The 13,602-nt window shown below is 44.9% G+C and overlaps 1 protein-coding gene across 1 annotated transcript; it reads left to right on the plus strand.

Annotated features, from left to right (window-relative positions):
• The first annotated feature begins 4,621 nt into the window (after positions 1–4,621).
• On the plus strand, positions 4,622–13,394 carry LOC104346926 (ras-like protein family member 11A-like). The gene is made up of 4 exons (XM_009951833.2): positions 4,622–4,766; positions 6,177–6,233; positions 8,642–8,724; positions 12,927–13,394. The coding sequence occupies exons 1-4, from the start codon at positions 4,622–4,624 to the stop codon at positions 13,392–13,394; spliced, it is 753 nt and encodes a 250-aa protein (XP_009950135.1).
• The last annotated feature ends 208 nt before the right edge of the window (positions 13,395–13,602 follow it).

A 13,602-nucleotide genomic window follows, 5' to 3' on the forward strand; every position in this document is an offset into this window, starting at 1 on the left:
GTTACTGCTGAAGCACACGGCTGAGTTTTTAACACGTTTCACCCATAACCAGGCTCTGCGCAAGGTGAAATCCCAAGCAGACAGAGAAAGGCTGGTTCCTCGTGCACATCAGGTGCAGTTCCGCTCCTTTCTTATCTCCCGCAAAAACGCTTTTTATTTGCCTTTCCCAACGATGAGGGTATTCAGTTCCTGGGAGCAAAAAGGTGGTTAAAACACTACTTTTGTCTAGTGCGCTGTGAGAACTGGCCTTTGGGCCCCCAGTTTGCAACAAAGAACAAAGACGGTCAGACAAAGCTGCAAAGATCAATCTGTTGTTGTTTGGAATACACTGAGGAGCGGGGGATGTGTACACAAGCTGCCAGCTACGAGTTGGGTCACAGCATCTGCTAAAGCAACCGGCATTTCTCCAGCCCCACATTTGGCGTTTCTGCTCAGAAATGAGCCGTGCACCTCCAGCCCTGTCACCAAAACATCGAGATACTGTACAAAACCGCCTGAGAGGTGCCGGAGGTAGATGTAACCGTTACAAATGGACTTTTAGAAGAAAGATCGTTGTTGCCAGTGCTGGGCAGAAGGGGAAAGAGCGACGACAACCGCGATTTCCCCAACGGGCTGGGATCTTAGCAAGATCGCTCTGGCTCTGCTCATCTGTTACTCCTTTTGTGGAATGTACGAGGAATAATTGCATCCAGTTTTCAAAGCAATTTGACATCCTCACACAAAAAGCACTATGGTAATGGCAAATATTTTTATTTTTAGAATGCTTCATCTCTGAAGATGTGTAGGAGTGCCAACAACAATAAAAATAGAAAATCTTATTAAAACCATAGCCAAAAGCAACACAGACCAATAAATAAATCTGTAAAAAATTTGGTGTGGAAATAACATAAGCTCTGTGCAACATGCAAAGGCGCATAACCCAAGGAGTGGTTAGTGAAATCTCCAGAATCATCCAAATGTTTTCGAAGTTGCTCTAAGTTTTGCAAACATTCTCCCTCTAATTTAAGCTATTGTTTTTCCAAGAGAATTTGAATTTTAAACACGGTTTTCTTAGCTAAATATAAGTCCATTGTGCACAAACAATGAAAATCTCTTTTAAAAACAATTCTTATTCTGCATGCCAAGGGTTATACAAGCTCAAATAGGGTGAATCCTTCTGCGTGGTTTCACTCAGTGAGAAGACTGTTCTGACGATCTAGAAAATCAGTTAAGGATCAGATTTGAAAACCTCTGGCTTTGATTCTATATCTTACTTGAATTCTTTCAGAATTAGAGCCTAAAAGTTAGAATTTCAGGCAGCGGGGCGGGGAGGGTGGGGGTGGGCAGAGCTTGAGAACAGATTTAAAACTTTTGGAGAGTATGTTGCTTTTTTTATTACTACTAAAACCCATTCCCTCTGGACAGAGATTTCTGCCCACAGTGGAAAGAAGCTTTGGTTAGAAGCACAGGACGCCTGGGCTAGTGCATAAGAAATTTAGGTCGAACCATATTAGCAGCGGACCTAGAAGTCAGTTGGTCTGCTTCCAAGATGCAGCCTAAAACCGCTTTCACATTTGTTTCAAGCGACCAGAAGCCACCAGAGCTGCCAAAAGCAGCAGTTCAACATTTCCTCCACCGCTGGCCTTTCATTCCTGCCCCCACGCACCTCCTCTCTCGTTGTCAGCACCAGCATCCGTACAAGCACGTGGTGAACAGCTTTTCCAGCCTCTCCTCACGCAGCGCTGCTCCCCGCCCGCGATCGGGTTTGGAGCCCCGCTCTGCGCCTTCGCAGCCCCCACTGTATTTTTGAGCTGCGGAGAGCCGCGGGCCGGGCTGGCCACGGGGATGCTGTCAGCAGCAAAATGCCACCTTACGTCTCCTCCGTTCCCCTCCCGAGGATGCCCAACATTTACTGAGCTGATGAGTGGAACCGCCAGCGATGACTCCGAGGTCTCTTTGCTAATTTGTGAGCGCCACATCCAAGTTCAGCACCATTGAAGCACAGTTTATATTCTTTTTTCTCTAGATGCATTACCTTACATTTACCTAGACTAAAGCTCACCCGCCGACTCTAGGTGCGCTCGCTCACTTTTGTGAGATCCTTCTGGCGTTCCTCAGCACTGGCATGACATTCGGTTACCCAAAAGGACTCGGACTTTTGTTTCCATTGAGTGCGTTACCTCTCTTTTGGAGCGAGCCAGCAGAGCCGTATTCTTCTAGGAATGTCTTTGCTCACGTAGAATATTAATATTCTCCATGATTTTGCTTAACTTATCTGGCTTTTTTTCCTGGGTTGAAACTCTTCTGGCCACCTAGAAACTGAGAGATATATTACTGGTTGTTTTCATGGGAGGACTATTGTGATGAATACTTTTATATTACTCACTAACATATGCTTTTAATAGCAGATGGTAACAAAGGTTCCAACTTCCTACCCTTAAAGAGGTGGACAGTGACATACTACTGCTAGCTAATCCCAAAATTTATGTGTCCAGCTCAACAACATATTTCAAAGTGCCCTGTCAATTGACCACAAGATCTTGAGCATTTTCCTATTCCTCCGCTCATTTTCCCTGTTCTTACAAAACTTGGGTGAGATTAAAGCACCCTGGTAATGAAATTTCCTGGAAAAGGTTTTTCAGCGTTCGGGCGTTTGCAAAAATCTGGAAGCACATTTACACTGGAAGATTTGAAAACTATTCACATAGGAGCCATCTCCCAAAAGACACGTGATCTGGCGGCTCCCTCCCGGTACCATGCGCTGCGGAGCCCTCCAGACATTTTGTTCCGCCTCTTCCTCAGCCGATTGTCCTGATCGTCGAAGCAATAACACTCGGTGATCACACAGCAACTCTGCACAAATACTACTTCAGAAGTAGTTTTTAGAGGGGAAACTGAGCCTTAGAAAAGGGACGCCTCCATAAATATTCTGAACCTTGTGCTTATTTCACTGGACTGCTGCGCGCCAAAGCTGGGGTTTTCTAAAGCCGGTTCACACTCCGCACGTCCTCCCCGATGCTGGCGTGGAAACTGAGAGCGTTTGACAACCTGGCCCCCGGTGCCTTGGGAAAGGGGTAGGAAGGCAGAGACCTGACCTGCTTTCCCATCCTCTTGTGGTGGTTTGCAGCCGTGCCTCTGGCCTCTCAAACCTGCTGGGGAGAACTCGAGGCGTGTGCTGTGATTGAAAGCAATGGCGTGAAAGCAGCTGGGCAGAAAAAGCCTTTTTGGTGGCTGCAGCCACTACACAACGAGCCGTGCCTACCTCCTGCCTGCTAGGAGCGTACGGAAGACAGGAAAAAATCTGCATCCCCAGGTCTCCGTGATCTGTGGGTGGATTAGCTTGCGGTGCCACTTGCCGTTAATACCCATGGCTCCCACACAGCGCACGTCTCAGAAGTCTGCTGCCTGCACCAGGCTGGCCTCTTGCCCACTGCTGCCTAAAGCTGCTCCTGCCCCTTGCAGACCTCGCTGGAGAAGTTTGTCAAAGATGAATGCTCTAACTCTATTTTCTGTAGTTTTACATCTGTTTTATATTACTCGCAGTTTTGCTTTATCTGGGTCATTCCCTCCCCGCTGCTCTTCCCTTTTTCTTCCCTCTCCATTATCCTTGATAACTGAGAGTTGATTGTAGCTAGTGTACAGTTACATGCTGTCATCCCAACAGACCTTGCAGCCGCCAGCTGTCTCAAAACTCCGCTGAGTTTTCCTATAGAATTCATTCTTCCTTCATTCCCTCTGCCTGGCTCGCCCCTCTGAAGGATACCGAGTCCTTCCTCAGCCTTCCCAACCCTGTTGCCAGCCCTAAATTCACTTTTCCATGTTTGGAGAAACTGCAGTGTCCCAACCCAATGCTAACCCACATTCCAGCACGCCATTAAGACGAACAACATGTATAAACCAGCAGATCAAATGTATCCTGGAGGACACATATGTGAGCTAGCGCTTTGGAATAACCCACAGCTGCCTGAAAACTGGGGGGGCGGGGGGGGGGGGGGTGGGGGGGGTGGGAAATGTGTGTGTTTCCCTGAAGAGGAGTGTCCCATCAGCTTCTGCACCCTGAAGGGGCCCAACCGTGGGACACAATAGGACAGGGAGAACAACAGAGCAAGGAGTTGGAGCCAATTGAAAATGCAAAGAAACTGGACAGGCAGAACGGGATTATTCAAAGTGGAATCAGAGCAGAGCGTGGGGGTGACTGTATCTCGCTGCAAGCGCTACCACGATGACTGTAAACCAGAAGAATCTCGTTTTAGCAAAGAGCCAAGGGGCAGCACGTAAAACAGGCAGCGGGGAGAGATAAAGCGGCGAGCGAGGGAGCGAGGGAGTGTGGTTGATGGAGGCACCCGCTCGGTGCCCGGCTGCAGGAATGTCCTGGTTTCACTTGTGATTGGCTGGGGGATGGAGGAGTCAGTTTTCACGGGGGCTGATCAAAAAGTTTCCTTTTGCTTTCCGAAGTTGCTGTCTGAGAGGAGGCATCGGGAAGAGGAGGCCGGTCGCTCTAACGTTCCTCAGGAAAGCGACTTCAATGAAATGAGAAGGCTTCTCTACCCAAGGACATACAGCCAAGAACAGCCGCCGAGAAGCTGTTTTCCTTCTTTTCTCCCCCAACTCCTCCTGGAGTTGAACAGTTCTCGTTTCTGGCATGCGTCTCATCTCTCAGGATACTATGTCACAGTATTCTACTAACTTTCTCTTGCTCCCCATACCAGAGTATCCTGTGCTAGACTGCGTGCCCAACAAAATCATCAAGCTCGTGGTACTGGGTGGCAGTAGCGTTGGCAAGACAGGTAAGTCCACAGGTGGAGTTCCATGCTTTTTCTTGCTGCTGTACTTACGAGCTCATTTGCAGCTCAGATAGACCCAAAGCTGTGAAAATTCTTTAGCTCTTGCAGCTTGAACGTTTTAAATGACTTTTTTTTTGTCTGTTTTTTTTTTTTTTTTCAACGCGCTGAATCGTGAGGCAGATTTGCTGTAGGTCTGTGTGAGCAGCCAACGAGGTGGCAGTTGAGAGGAGAGGGCGCTGTGCTGGGAGCTCTGTACTCACCGATGATTCTACCTGGTCTTGTGCAAATTATTTAACCGTGTCTAACCTTCCGCACCCCAAAAATGGGACTAGTGGGTTTTATTCCTCTGTTGTAAATGTTTTATGCTCTGCAAACAAATAACAGCGTACAACATGTGTCTTCCTGTGTTGTTCTCCAAAGGAGAGGAGAAGAAAAGAGCATTATTGCTTTTGAACATATGGTTCATTTCAGAAATTATTAAGGCCAGATCTGTCTTACTACATCTGAGGTTCCACAGGACTCAGTAAAATGTTTGATTGTTTTGGATTTGAAGCAGACACATTTTCGTGTTAGTTTTAAGCAGTTTGCTGACGATAGCTGCACAGTCGGTTTCATCTAAAGAGGTGACCCAGTATCCACTGTGAGCAAAATGATTATTTTAAATGAAATCTATGATGGAGTTGTTTGCAGAATAAACCGTTTTATTTAGCTATTAACTAAGTGGCTTTGCAAATGATTAGGAATCTGCTGAGATGAAAGCACCACAGGAATATAAGTTACTGTTGCCACGATGGGATTTTAAGTGTTATAAAGTGATCAAGAAGAAGGAACATGTTCCAACCCCACAGTGTAAGAAAGCACTGCAGGTTAAGGTGAATGCGAAGGCCCAGGGCGCTGCAGCATGACCCGCGTGCGCGCAGCACATGCAGTTTGTTTGCTGGGTGTGATTAGATAGCACTGATGGGTTTCACGAGGAGGACTGAGGATTTTTAAGGCTGGGAAGAAGCATTACACCCCTCAGCCTCGCACAGAGGTCTTAAATGTGGTATTGGGATTCTTTTCAGTTCGCTGGCTTGTTTCTCTTTTGCTAAATTATTTCAAACCAAAGGTCAGATTGTTGTAGCTGCAATCACAACAAACAAACCTCTGTATCCTACACTGAACAGCCACACTGAATCTAAGGGGTAATTTCCAATACAAGTTGTGAAAAACTCTGCATTAGGTATCACAGCCTGGCCCCAGCTCTTTTTCTGTTAGTGCTGAGAGAAGCATTTGCAGAATAATATGGGAGCAATTCAAAGATTAACTTGGTTTCGTATTATACTAACTCTTCCAGTAAGATATTACATGTGTTCTGCAAAGATTGATTTTTGGTTCGCATTGAAGACCCGTATTTTTTTCATTGTTTTACAGCCCTGGTTGTGCGCTTTCTCACGAAGAGATTTATTGGAGACTATGAAGCCAATACTGGTGAGTCTGCTTTCTGCTGCAGTGCTGCAGACAGCTTGAAAAGAAACCTACTCTGTTTTGTGGCTGGTGCACGTTACAGGAAAGCCAAGCAGTGTTAGATGTCCATAAGGTGCATATTTCCAGTTAATAGCCTCAAGCTATGAAAGCAATAAATCAAGGGCTCGTTATTTATGATCCTTTTAGCTGTTTTTTTTTTTCCCCGACTGGATGGAAAAGGATTAGAGTAAAAGGTTTGCTTGGGGACACACCTATACGAAAATGCAGACCCAAGGAACAACTTGCATATCGACGAAACCGCGGAAACCCAACGCTGCTCCCTCTGCAACCCCAGGGAAGCCGGAGGAATTCCAAAGTGCGTAAAAGGCAGTTCAGAACTTTTTTCTGTGTACTCCCTTTTTTCGGTGGCTTTTATGACAAGGAAGACTTCCAAATGGAAGTCTCCTTTCCATAAGCTAAGCAAAGGGACCATGCAAACTGCTTCTGCTGCATTTCTTGTTTGAGCCTGACGCCTCAGAGGATGTGCTCGTGTGAACTGTCTAGTTCACAGCCTCTGTTCCAAGAAAGTGCCAACTGTATCGGCCAGTGTCGTAGAAAGGCTCTACGTACACCGTGCTCCTACCTACCAGCACATCCCACACGTAGGCTATCTCACAGGTTTTGGGTGAAGGAGGAGAGGATTCCAAGCGGTGATTGCTTCCCTTTGGAGCTGCATGCTGAATTCGGAAAGATGGGTCAGGAAAGGAGATGGCAGCACAAAACACCTTTGATCTCTGCCTGTCTGATGAAATACAATCTGAAAGCTCCTCCTTACAGCTCCCTCTCACTGACCCTAAGTAACCTTGATGGTTGGCTGCACTATTTCTCTTTCTTTTCCTTCCTCTCTTCTATGGGAGACTGTACATCAAGTTAGACTTCTGAGCTTCGCAATGGATTGCTGCCAGACACATTGCTGAGAACCACATGCTTTTCTCATTAAGCTACCAGCCCAACAGCCATGCTGTAGAAGAAACAAATATGCCAGAAATAAGAAACAGGTGGCAGTGTATTTGTGATCGTTCAACCATGCTTCTCCTGCAGTTGGGTGTCAGGCAGAGCAGAGCCAATGTCTGGAAGTACCTGCTCTTTTTTCTGCAATGCCTGACAGAGCAGGAATAATATGTTGTCTGGTGTGGGTTCAGGGGTGCAGTATCTTCCCATAAAACAGTAGCATCCTTTCAGCTTGAAGTCTGATCTGTTTGGTTTTTTTTTTTTAAATAAATCCCAGAAGGGCTAGGTCACCTCACAGAGTCAGGATTAAAACATAAAATGATAATGTTGGATTTAGCTGCAGCAAACTTGGCCATGCTAAATTTCCTGAAAGTTTCTGTGCGCTCAGACTCTTTTCCACTGGAATAAAAACACCTGTTTCCTTGAACAAAAGATGATTTTCAGAAGTGATGACTTTATTGTCACTAACTGACCTCCCTGTTAATCTGAATTCCTTACTCTCCAATAGATGGGATTTCTCGATGTTTGAGATGAAGTACATTGTTTTAGATGCAGTCTTGTTCTCGGACAAGACTGAAAGGCTGTGCACAACAGCTGTGGATATAGGATTTCTCCACACATCCATGTGATTTGCATTAAGTTCTAAAGAAAAATGATGATGGCATCAGTTTCTGAAGCTGTCCTTATCACAAGTACAGATAGTTCATAAGAACAAAACTGAAGTTTTCATTGTCATTTTACCCACGCTCCGGTAATGAAATAAAGTTCAAGCCCAAAATAGTGATGGCTTTGTTAGAGCTGAATCAGTCCTAGATGGCTTGAACTAGCACTTGGCCCTGAATACGTGTCATTCAGATTAACCAGAAGTCAGTTTCAAAGTGTCCAGTCTTTGGGGATTTCAACCAAGCTCTGACTGCTAGGGTCACACAAATCCCAAGGAGCATCTGGGTGAGTTGTCTACAGCCAATTACTCTGTGTCCAAAACTAGAATACTTTTCTTTTCAAAAAACTTTCAGAAAAAATGCAATAGGAAACAGCTCACTCCTTTTACAGACCACACCTGGATGTCTTGGTTTGAGACTAAAAACACATGCCGTCCCCATTTTAAAAAGTTAACAATATGGATTGAAAACCCGAATGGGATTTATGCACCCGCTTTGACTATTTGATTCAATACAAAGTGCCACCTTTCCCAGCTACCATCCTAGCTATACATTCAAAACATCTGACCACACTGCAAATACAAACCCACTTTACTTAAGTAAACAGCCACACAGCCACTCTGGTGCCATTCACGTTTCTATAAGCAGCCACATACCATAAGCCTCAAAATTCTGCATTTCAACAGTTTCATTTTGCCTTTGTGTACTCTTTCTTCTTTGTTACAGTCACTGACTCTGATGATCTTGCTTTTCCACCAGGTGCTTTGTATTCAAGAAAGTTCACCATAGATGGGGAACAGATCTCTCTACAGGTGCAGGACACTCCCTTTGTTTCTTTGGAGGTAAAACATCTGCTCGGTGCATTGGCACTTACAGTGCAGTTATTGTGTGTTGCCAGCACTTCCATCTGTAAGTAACTCCATTTATCAGGAGAAAAATACTTAGGCTGAAACCCAAATGAACACTAATGGGGGTACCTTAAGCCCCATCAAAACGAGCCCTTGAAGAGGTTAAATCAGGCTGCTTGAAGAGTAAGTCAAAATTAAACCAAACCTATTTCGAACACCTTACTGCATCCCAAGCCTAAATAGCAGTAAAATCATAGTCTGTCTCGCTCCTGCCAGCTCCCTGATTGTTTTATTTCCTGTCAAATGTTTTCTGTCCCTGCATGGCAGAAAACCCACCTGCGCAGAGGCCCAGCTGGCTCAGCTTAGACCTTCCTACACACCCAGGACCTCCCTTCTCTAGAAAGGTGTTTCCTTCCAAGGGGACCGGCCTCACAGCATTTGTCATTTCCAACTAGGGTGCTTTTCAGTGGTTTCCTTACTTTTTCAAAAATTTATTTTATTCATTCCTTATTTTTAAGGTGTTAGCATTTATCTACACCCCTCTTTCTATCAGTGTTTTAGATATTGTAGATTTAATATTTTACTAGGAACCTGTTTCTAGAAATATTTTTCCAAGCAGGATCTAAGATTAAGATGTCTTTTTTTGAAGATCTGCTTTGCATGCAGAACGAGAGGATGAAAATAGTGTCAAAGCAGCAGGAAATGTAATGAAATTTGTACATGAATGGTGGACATCTCGTGAGAGTAATAATTCCCATGGGATAGCTGAGACGTCATGATAAGATTCGGTATCCTCTTGTCACCATTAAACTTCTAGGTTTGGCCTTAACCTAAGCTCAGACTTGGTCAAATATGTGTCTGGATGGGAACACCACCTTCTTTCATCCTCTTTCAGGCAAGCCCTGGACAGCTCTATATACCTTGCCTTGTCTGCACAGACCCGTGTGTGTATGGGCTCATTTCTGTGCTGGAGAACTGTTCCATCCTGAGTTCACACAACAGGATAAGCAAAGCTCCTGCAGCCTCAGTTTCCATTTCCATTTTCTCTGATGACTGGAAGTAGATTTAAATGGAAAAGCTTTGACAAAGTTCCACACTCTCTGCTGCTGCTGGGGGTGCACGGAGCAGAAGAGAGGACCCTTCATTTACTCTGGACACTAAAAAGCAAACAAAAGCTGCTATGGAAGTCCTCCAAATATTCAAGTGGGACTTAATGGTACAAAGGCCCTATGCCAGCTTGCTTAGAGAGGACCTGCAAAGAGAAGCTGTGGGTGGTGATTAGGCACAATTGGGACTGCCTGATAAACACTTAACAAAGGGAATCCCCTCTCTGTTCTGTCCCACGGAGAAAGGAGGGAGTGAAAGAATTTAATTCCCTCTTTCACAGCAGATACATGTTTATTTTCTGGTTTCCTTGTTTTAATTAAGACTGTGCCCTATAGCTCTCTGACTGTAGCCAGAGCTCCACAAAATTTAGTAATGCCGACAGCTGAGGTTTCTTAGTCAGAAATGATTTCGATTTAGTTAGGAAGGAGTTTCATTTACTTTGTCCCAGTCAGAGGTCTGCACTGTTTCAAGAGTTCCCAGAGACACATTTATCTCAGCCCGTATCTCTGCTTGCATCAAGTGATGTATCATCTGAAGTCATTTGAAGGGACTGTTCCTGAACAGGACTTGTTAAGACTGCGAATAGGTTGGATTTTCTGTTAAAATCCTTAAGGAAGAGAGTTTCTTGCGCTCTGCAGGCCAGTACAGTGTTTGGGAAGGAAGTCATGTGGAATCACTCAGGATTCTAAAGCCACACCGGAAACGTTAATGTTTAAGAGAGAAACAGAAGCAAACAGATAACTGGTTTTGTTAGGTGATTCATTGCTGCCCGGTCTATACTGGCAAATGACTGTGTGTTTCAAAATTCATTCTAGAGCAGAGATTTCCATTTAAAAAGTAGCCCATTAGCCTTTGATTTTCCTAAATAAAGCATTCCGTTGGGGATTATCCATCCATCTCGCTACTGGGTGGGCCTAGCTGGAGTAACTGAGAATTTCTGCTCATTAGGGCTCTCTGAATGTACACCTTCTCCAAAAACATTTTCAAACGCTTGCCAGAGCAATTAGTTCTTTTTCCCCATGAAAGGAGTTTGGTGGTGAAAAGAGGCTAGCAGGACATGAAGGGTGGCTAATTATCTACTGGCTGGCTGCAACTCAGACATCAACAGTGCAAATTGCCCTTCTTCCCACAGTCTGCCCTGTCCTAGCTTGAGTTCACCCTCATTAACTTTTTAAAGAAGGCTGCTAGAGAGGATCCTTCATCATTCCACGTGCAACTGTTGGGGTTTTGGGTTTGAGGGTTTTGGGGAGCTGTGATAACCGTTAAACAGTTTTGCTGGTAACAGGATTTAACATTACTGTGAGCTGGCAAGGGCAAAGGACTACTAGATGTGATGAGCCAGTGTCTCTATTGGCAACACTGAAATATTTACAAAGGACAGTTAGTTAGCAGAACTCCTGTTGCAAGCCTAATTTATACACTGAGCCTTCAGAAATTCTGCTTCCTTCTGCTCACAGAAGAGCCTTGTCGGTAGTCCTTTTTTTACTGCCTGATCTACCATAAAAGAACTGATCAGTTTTACTCATTCTTTTCCACATCTGCTTCCTGAAGTTAGGGTTTGGTTTGGTTTGGTTTTGCTTTGTTTTTTCCTACCTGAACATGAGGAAAAAATTCTTTACAAGAGGAAAAACTTGTTGACTTTGAGGATGACAGAGCACTGGAACAGGATGCCCAGGGAAGTTGTGGAATCTCCTTCTCTGGAGACAATCAAAACCCGCCTGGGCGTGATCCTGGGCAACATGCTCTGGGTGAACCTGCTTTAGCAGGGGGCTTGGACTAGATGATCTCCACAGGTCCCTTCCAACCCCTGCCATTCTGTGATTCTATGATTTATAATTCATATTTAGGTGTCTAAATAAAAGTAACCTGCTTTGGGAGACTGCTGAGCACATGCAGATTCTGTTGAAATGAGTGAGAATGGCAGATACATATTGTATAGATAAATAGAAAATGGACCATATGTTCTAACAGCCTTACTGAAGCTGATGAAGATTTCTTGAATAGAATTTAGCAATCATAATAAAAGTTTGGGCTCTGTATTCATGATGTTGAACTCCCCCTAAAACATACAAAAGCCTCTAATTCCTACCAACTTCATCAAGAGCTGGACGCTGAATATGCTTAGCGCCTTGTTGGATCTGAAAGAAATTACAAAGTCCCAGAAAGCCTGTAATATTGACGGGAAAGTCAGTACTTACAACCCAAGCATACTGGCAATAACTGCAGCAGGGATATCCCTATCTGGTTGGGTTACATGCCAGCACGGATAACAAAGAGTAGAGGATTAGCTGAAAATAGCTTAATCTTGAAAACTGAGCTGATCTCTTTTCAAGCCCCACAGCATTGTATTTAGTTTTATACTCCCAGCGCTGGTGATTGTTATGGCTGTCTGAGTAGGAGTGGTGATGGACTGAACAAAAGTGTGACCAGCAAAACAATCATATAAACCCGTTGCTGCTGTAGAAATGAGCAATGAGATTTCACCTCATTTTCAGCACCAGAAATTTGTTTTATTTGTAACAAATTGCTGTTTAGAACAAACTTTACCTTTGACTGTCTGGAGACCTACACGTCAGAAAAGCCTGCCAGGCTTCACCACACAGGGTTAGTGAGAACCCCCATCCGTGAAGATGTTGAATACAGAATTGGAAAAAGCCCTAAAAAAACACCTTCGGGGACAGCTGTTCACTGGCAGGGGTGTGACTCGCCTGCTGAATTTATAACGCTCTTACCATGCCCATCACCATTTTATCCACAGTAAAAGCGCTGGTTTCTGCCACGCTGCTTTAGTACAATAGAACCAAATTTTCAACATCAGTATTTTGGCCATTCTCTTATTTTCAACCCATTTGCCGTGACCCCTCTCCACTCCACGTTACTGCTTACCTGTCATATGTTACTGACACAGCGGAAATTTCTCCCGTCCCTGGTACATTCCCCGGCAGCCAGAGAGGTTTCTCCCTGTACGCTGAGAAACAGCCACGCGTTAGACCAAAGCGCTGAGCAGCTAACAGTGCTGTATGACTGTTTGCTCTGTCTGCTCCCTATTCTCAGTTTTCTAATCTCACACCTCTTGGTTTTGACGGCAGGATGACACTGACAGCATCTGCTGCCAAGAGCAGATAAACCGTTCAATCTACTGGGCAGATGGCTTCGTTTTTGTTTACTCCATCACAGACTATGAGAGCTACCGAGTCATCCGTCCCCTGCACCAGCACATCCGGAAGATTCACCCGAATGCTAACATTCCCCTGCTTCTGATGGCGAACAAAGGAGACCTTCTGCGAGCCAGGCAGGTGTCCTCCAAGGAAGGACTCCAGCTGGCCAGTGAACTGGGAGGTACTTACTACGAAGTCTCAGCCCGGGAGAACTGTGAGGGAGTGCACGAAGCCTTCCAGCAGCTTTGTCAGGAGGTCAGCAGGATGATTGGGAGCTGCAACGGAGAGAAACGAAGAGGCCTCCACCTTGTCCGACCCAAGTCTCCAAATATGCAGGACTTAAAGAGACGTTTGAAACAGGCCCTCACTTCCAAAGGGAAATCTGCCACTACGCTTTGATGTAGCCAACAGAAATTGTTTTCCACAGGCCTGAAAAAAAGGAAAAAAAAAAAAAAAAAGCTGGTAATAAGGGGCATCAGCTGCAATTCAGGTTGTGTGAGAGGCTTTTTCATTTTGTCTTTATATCTTCCTTAAAAATCCCATGCTCATTCAGCAAAGGAACTTACAGAATTTGCTCTTTGGGGCAAGAATTTAGAAATTGTGATTT

The sequence above is a fragment of the Leptosomus discolor genome, chromosome 9 (assembly GCF_034619465.1).
Source record: "Leptosomus discolor isolate bLepDis1 chromosome 9, bLepDis1.hap2, whole genome shotgun sequence".
NCBI classification, from domain to species: domain Eukaryota; kingdom Metazoa; phylum Chordata; class Aves; order Leptosomiformes; family Leptosomidae; genus Leptosomus; species Leptosomus discolor.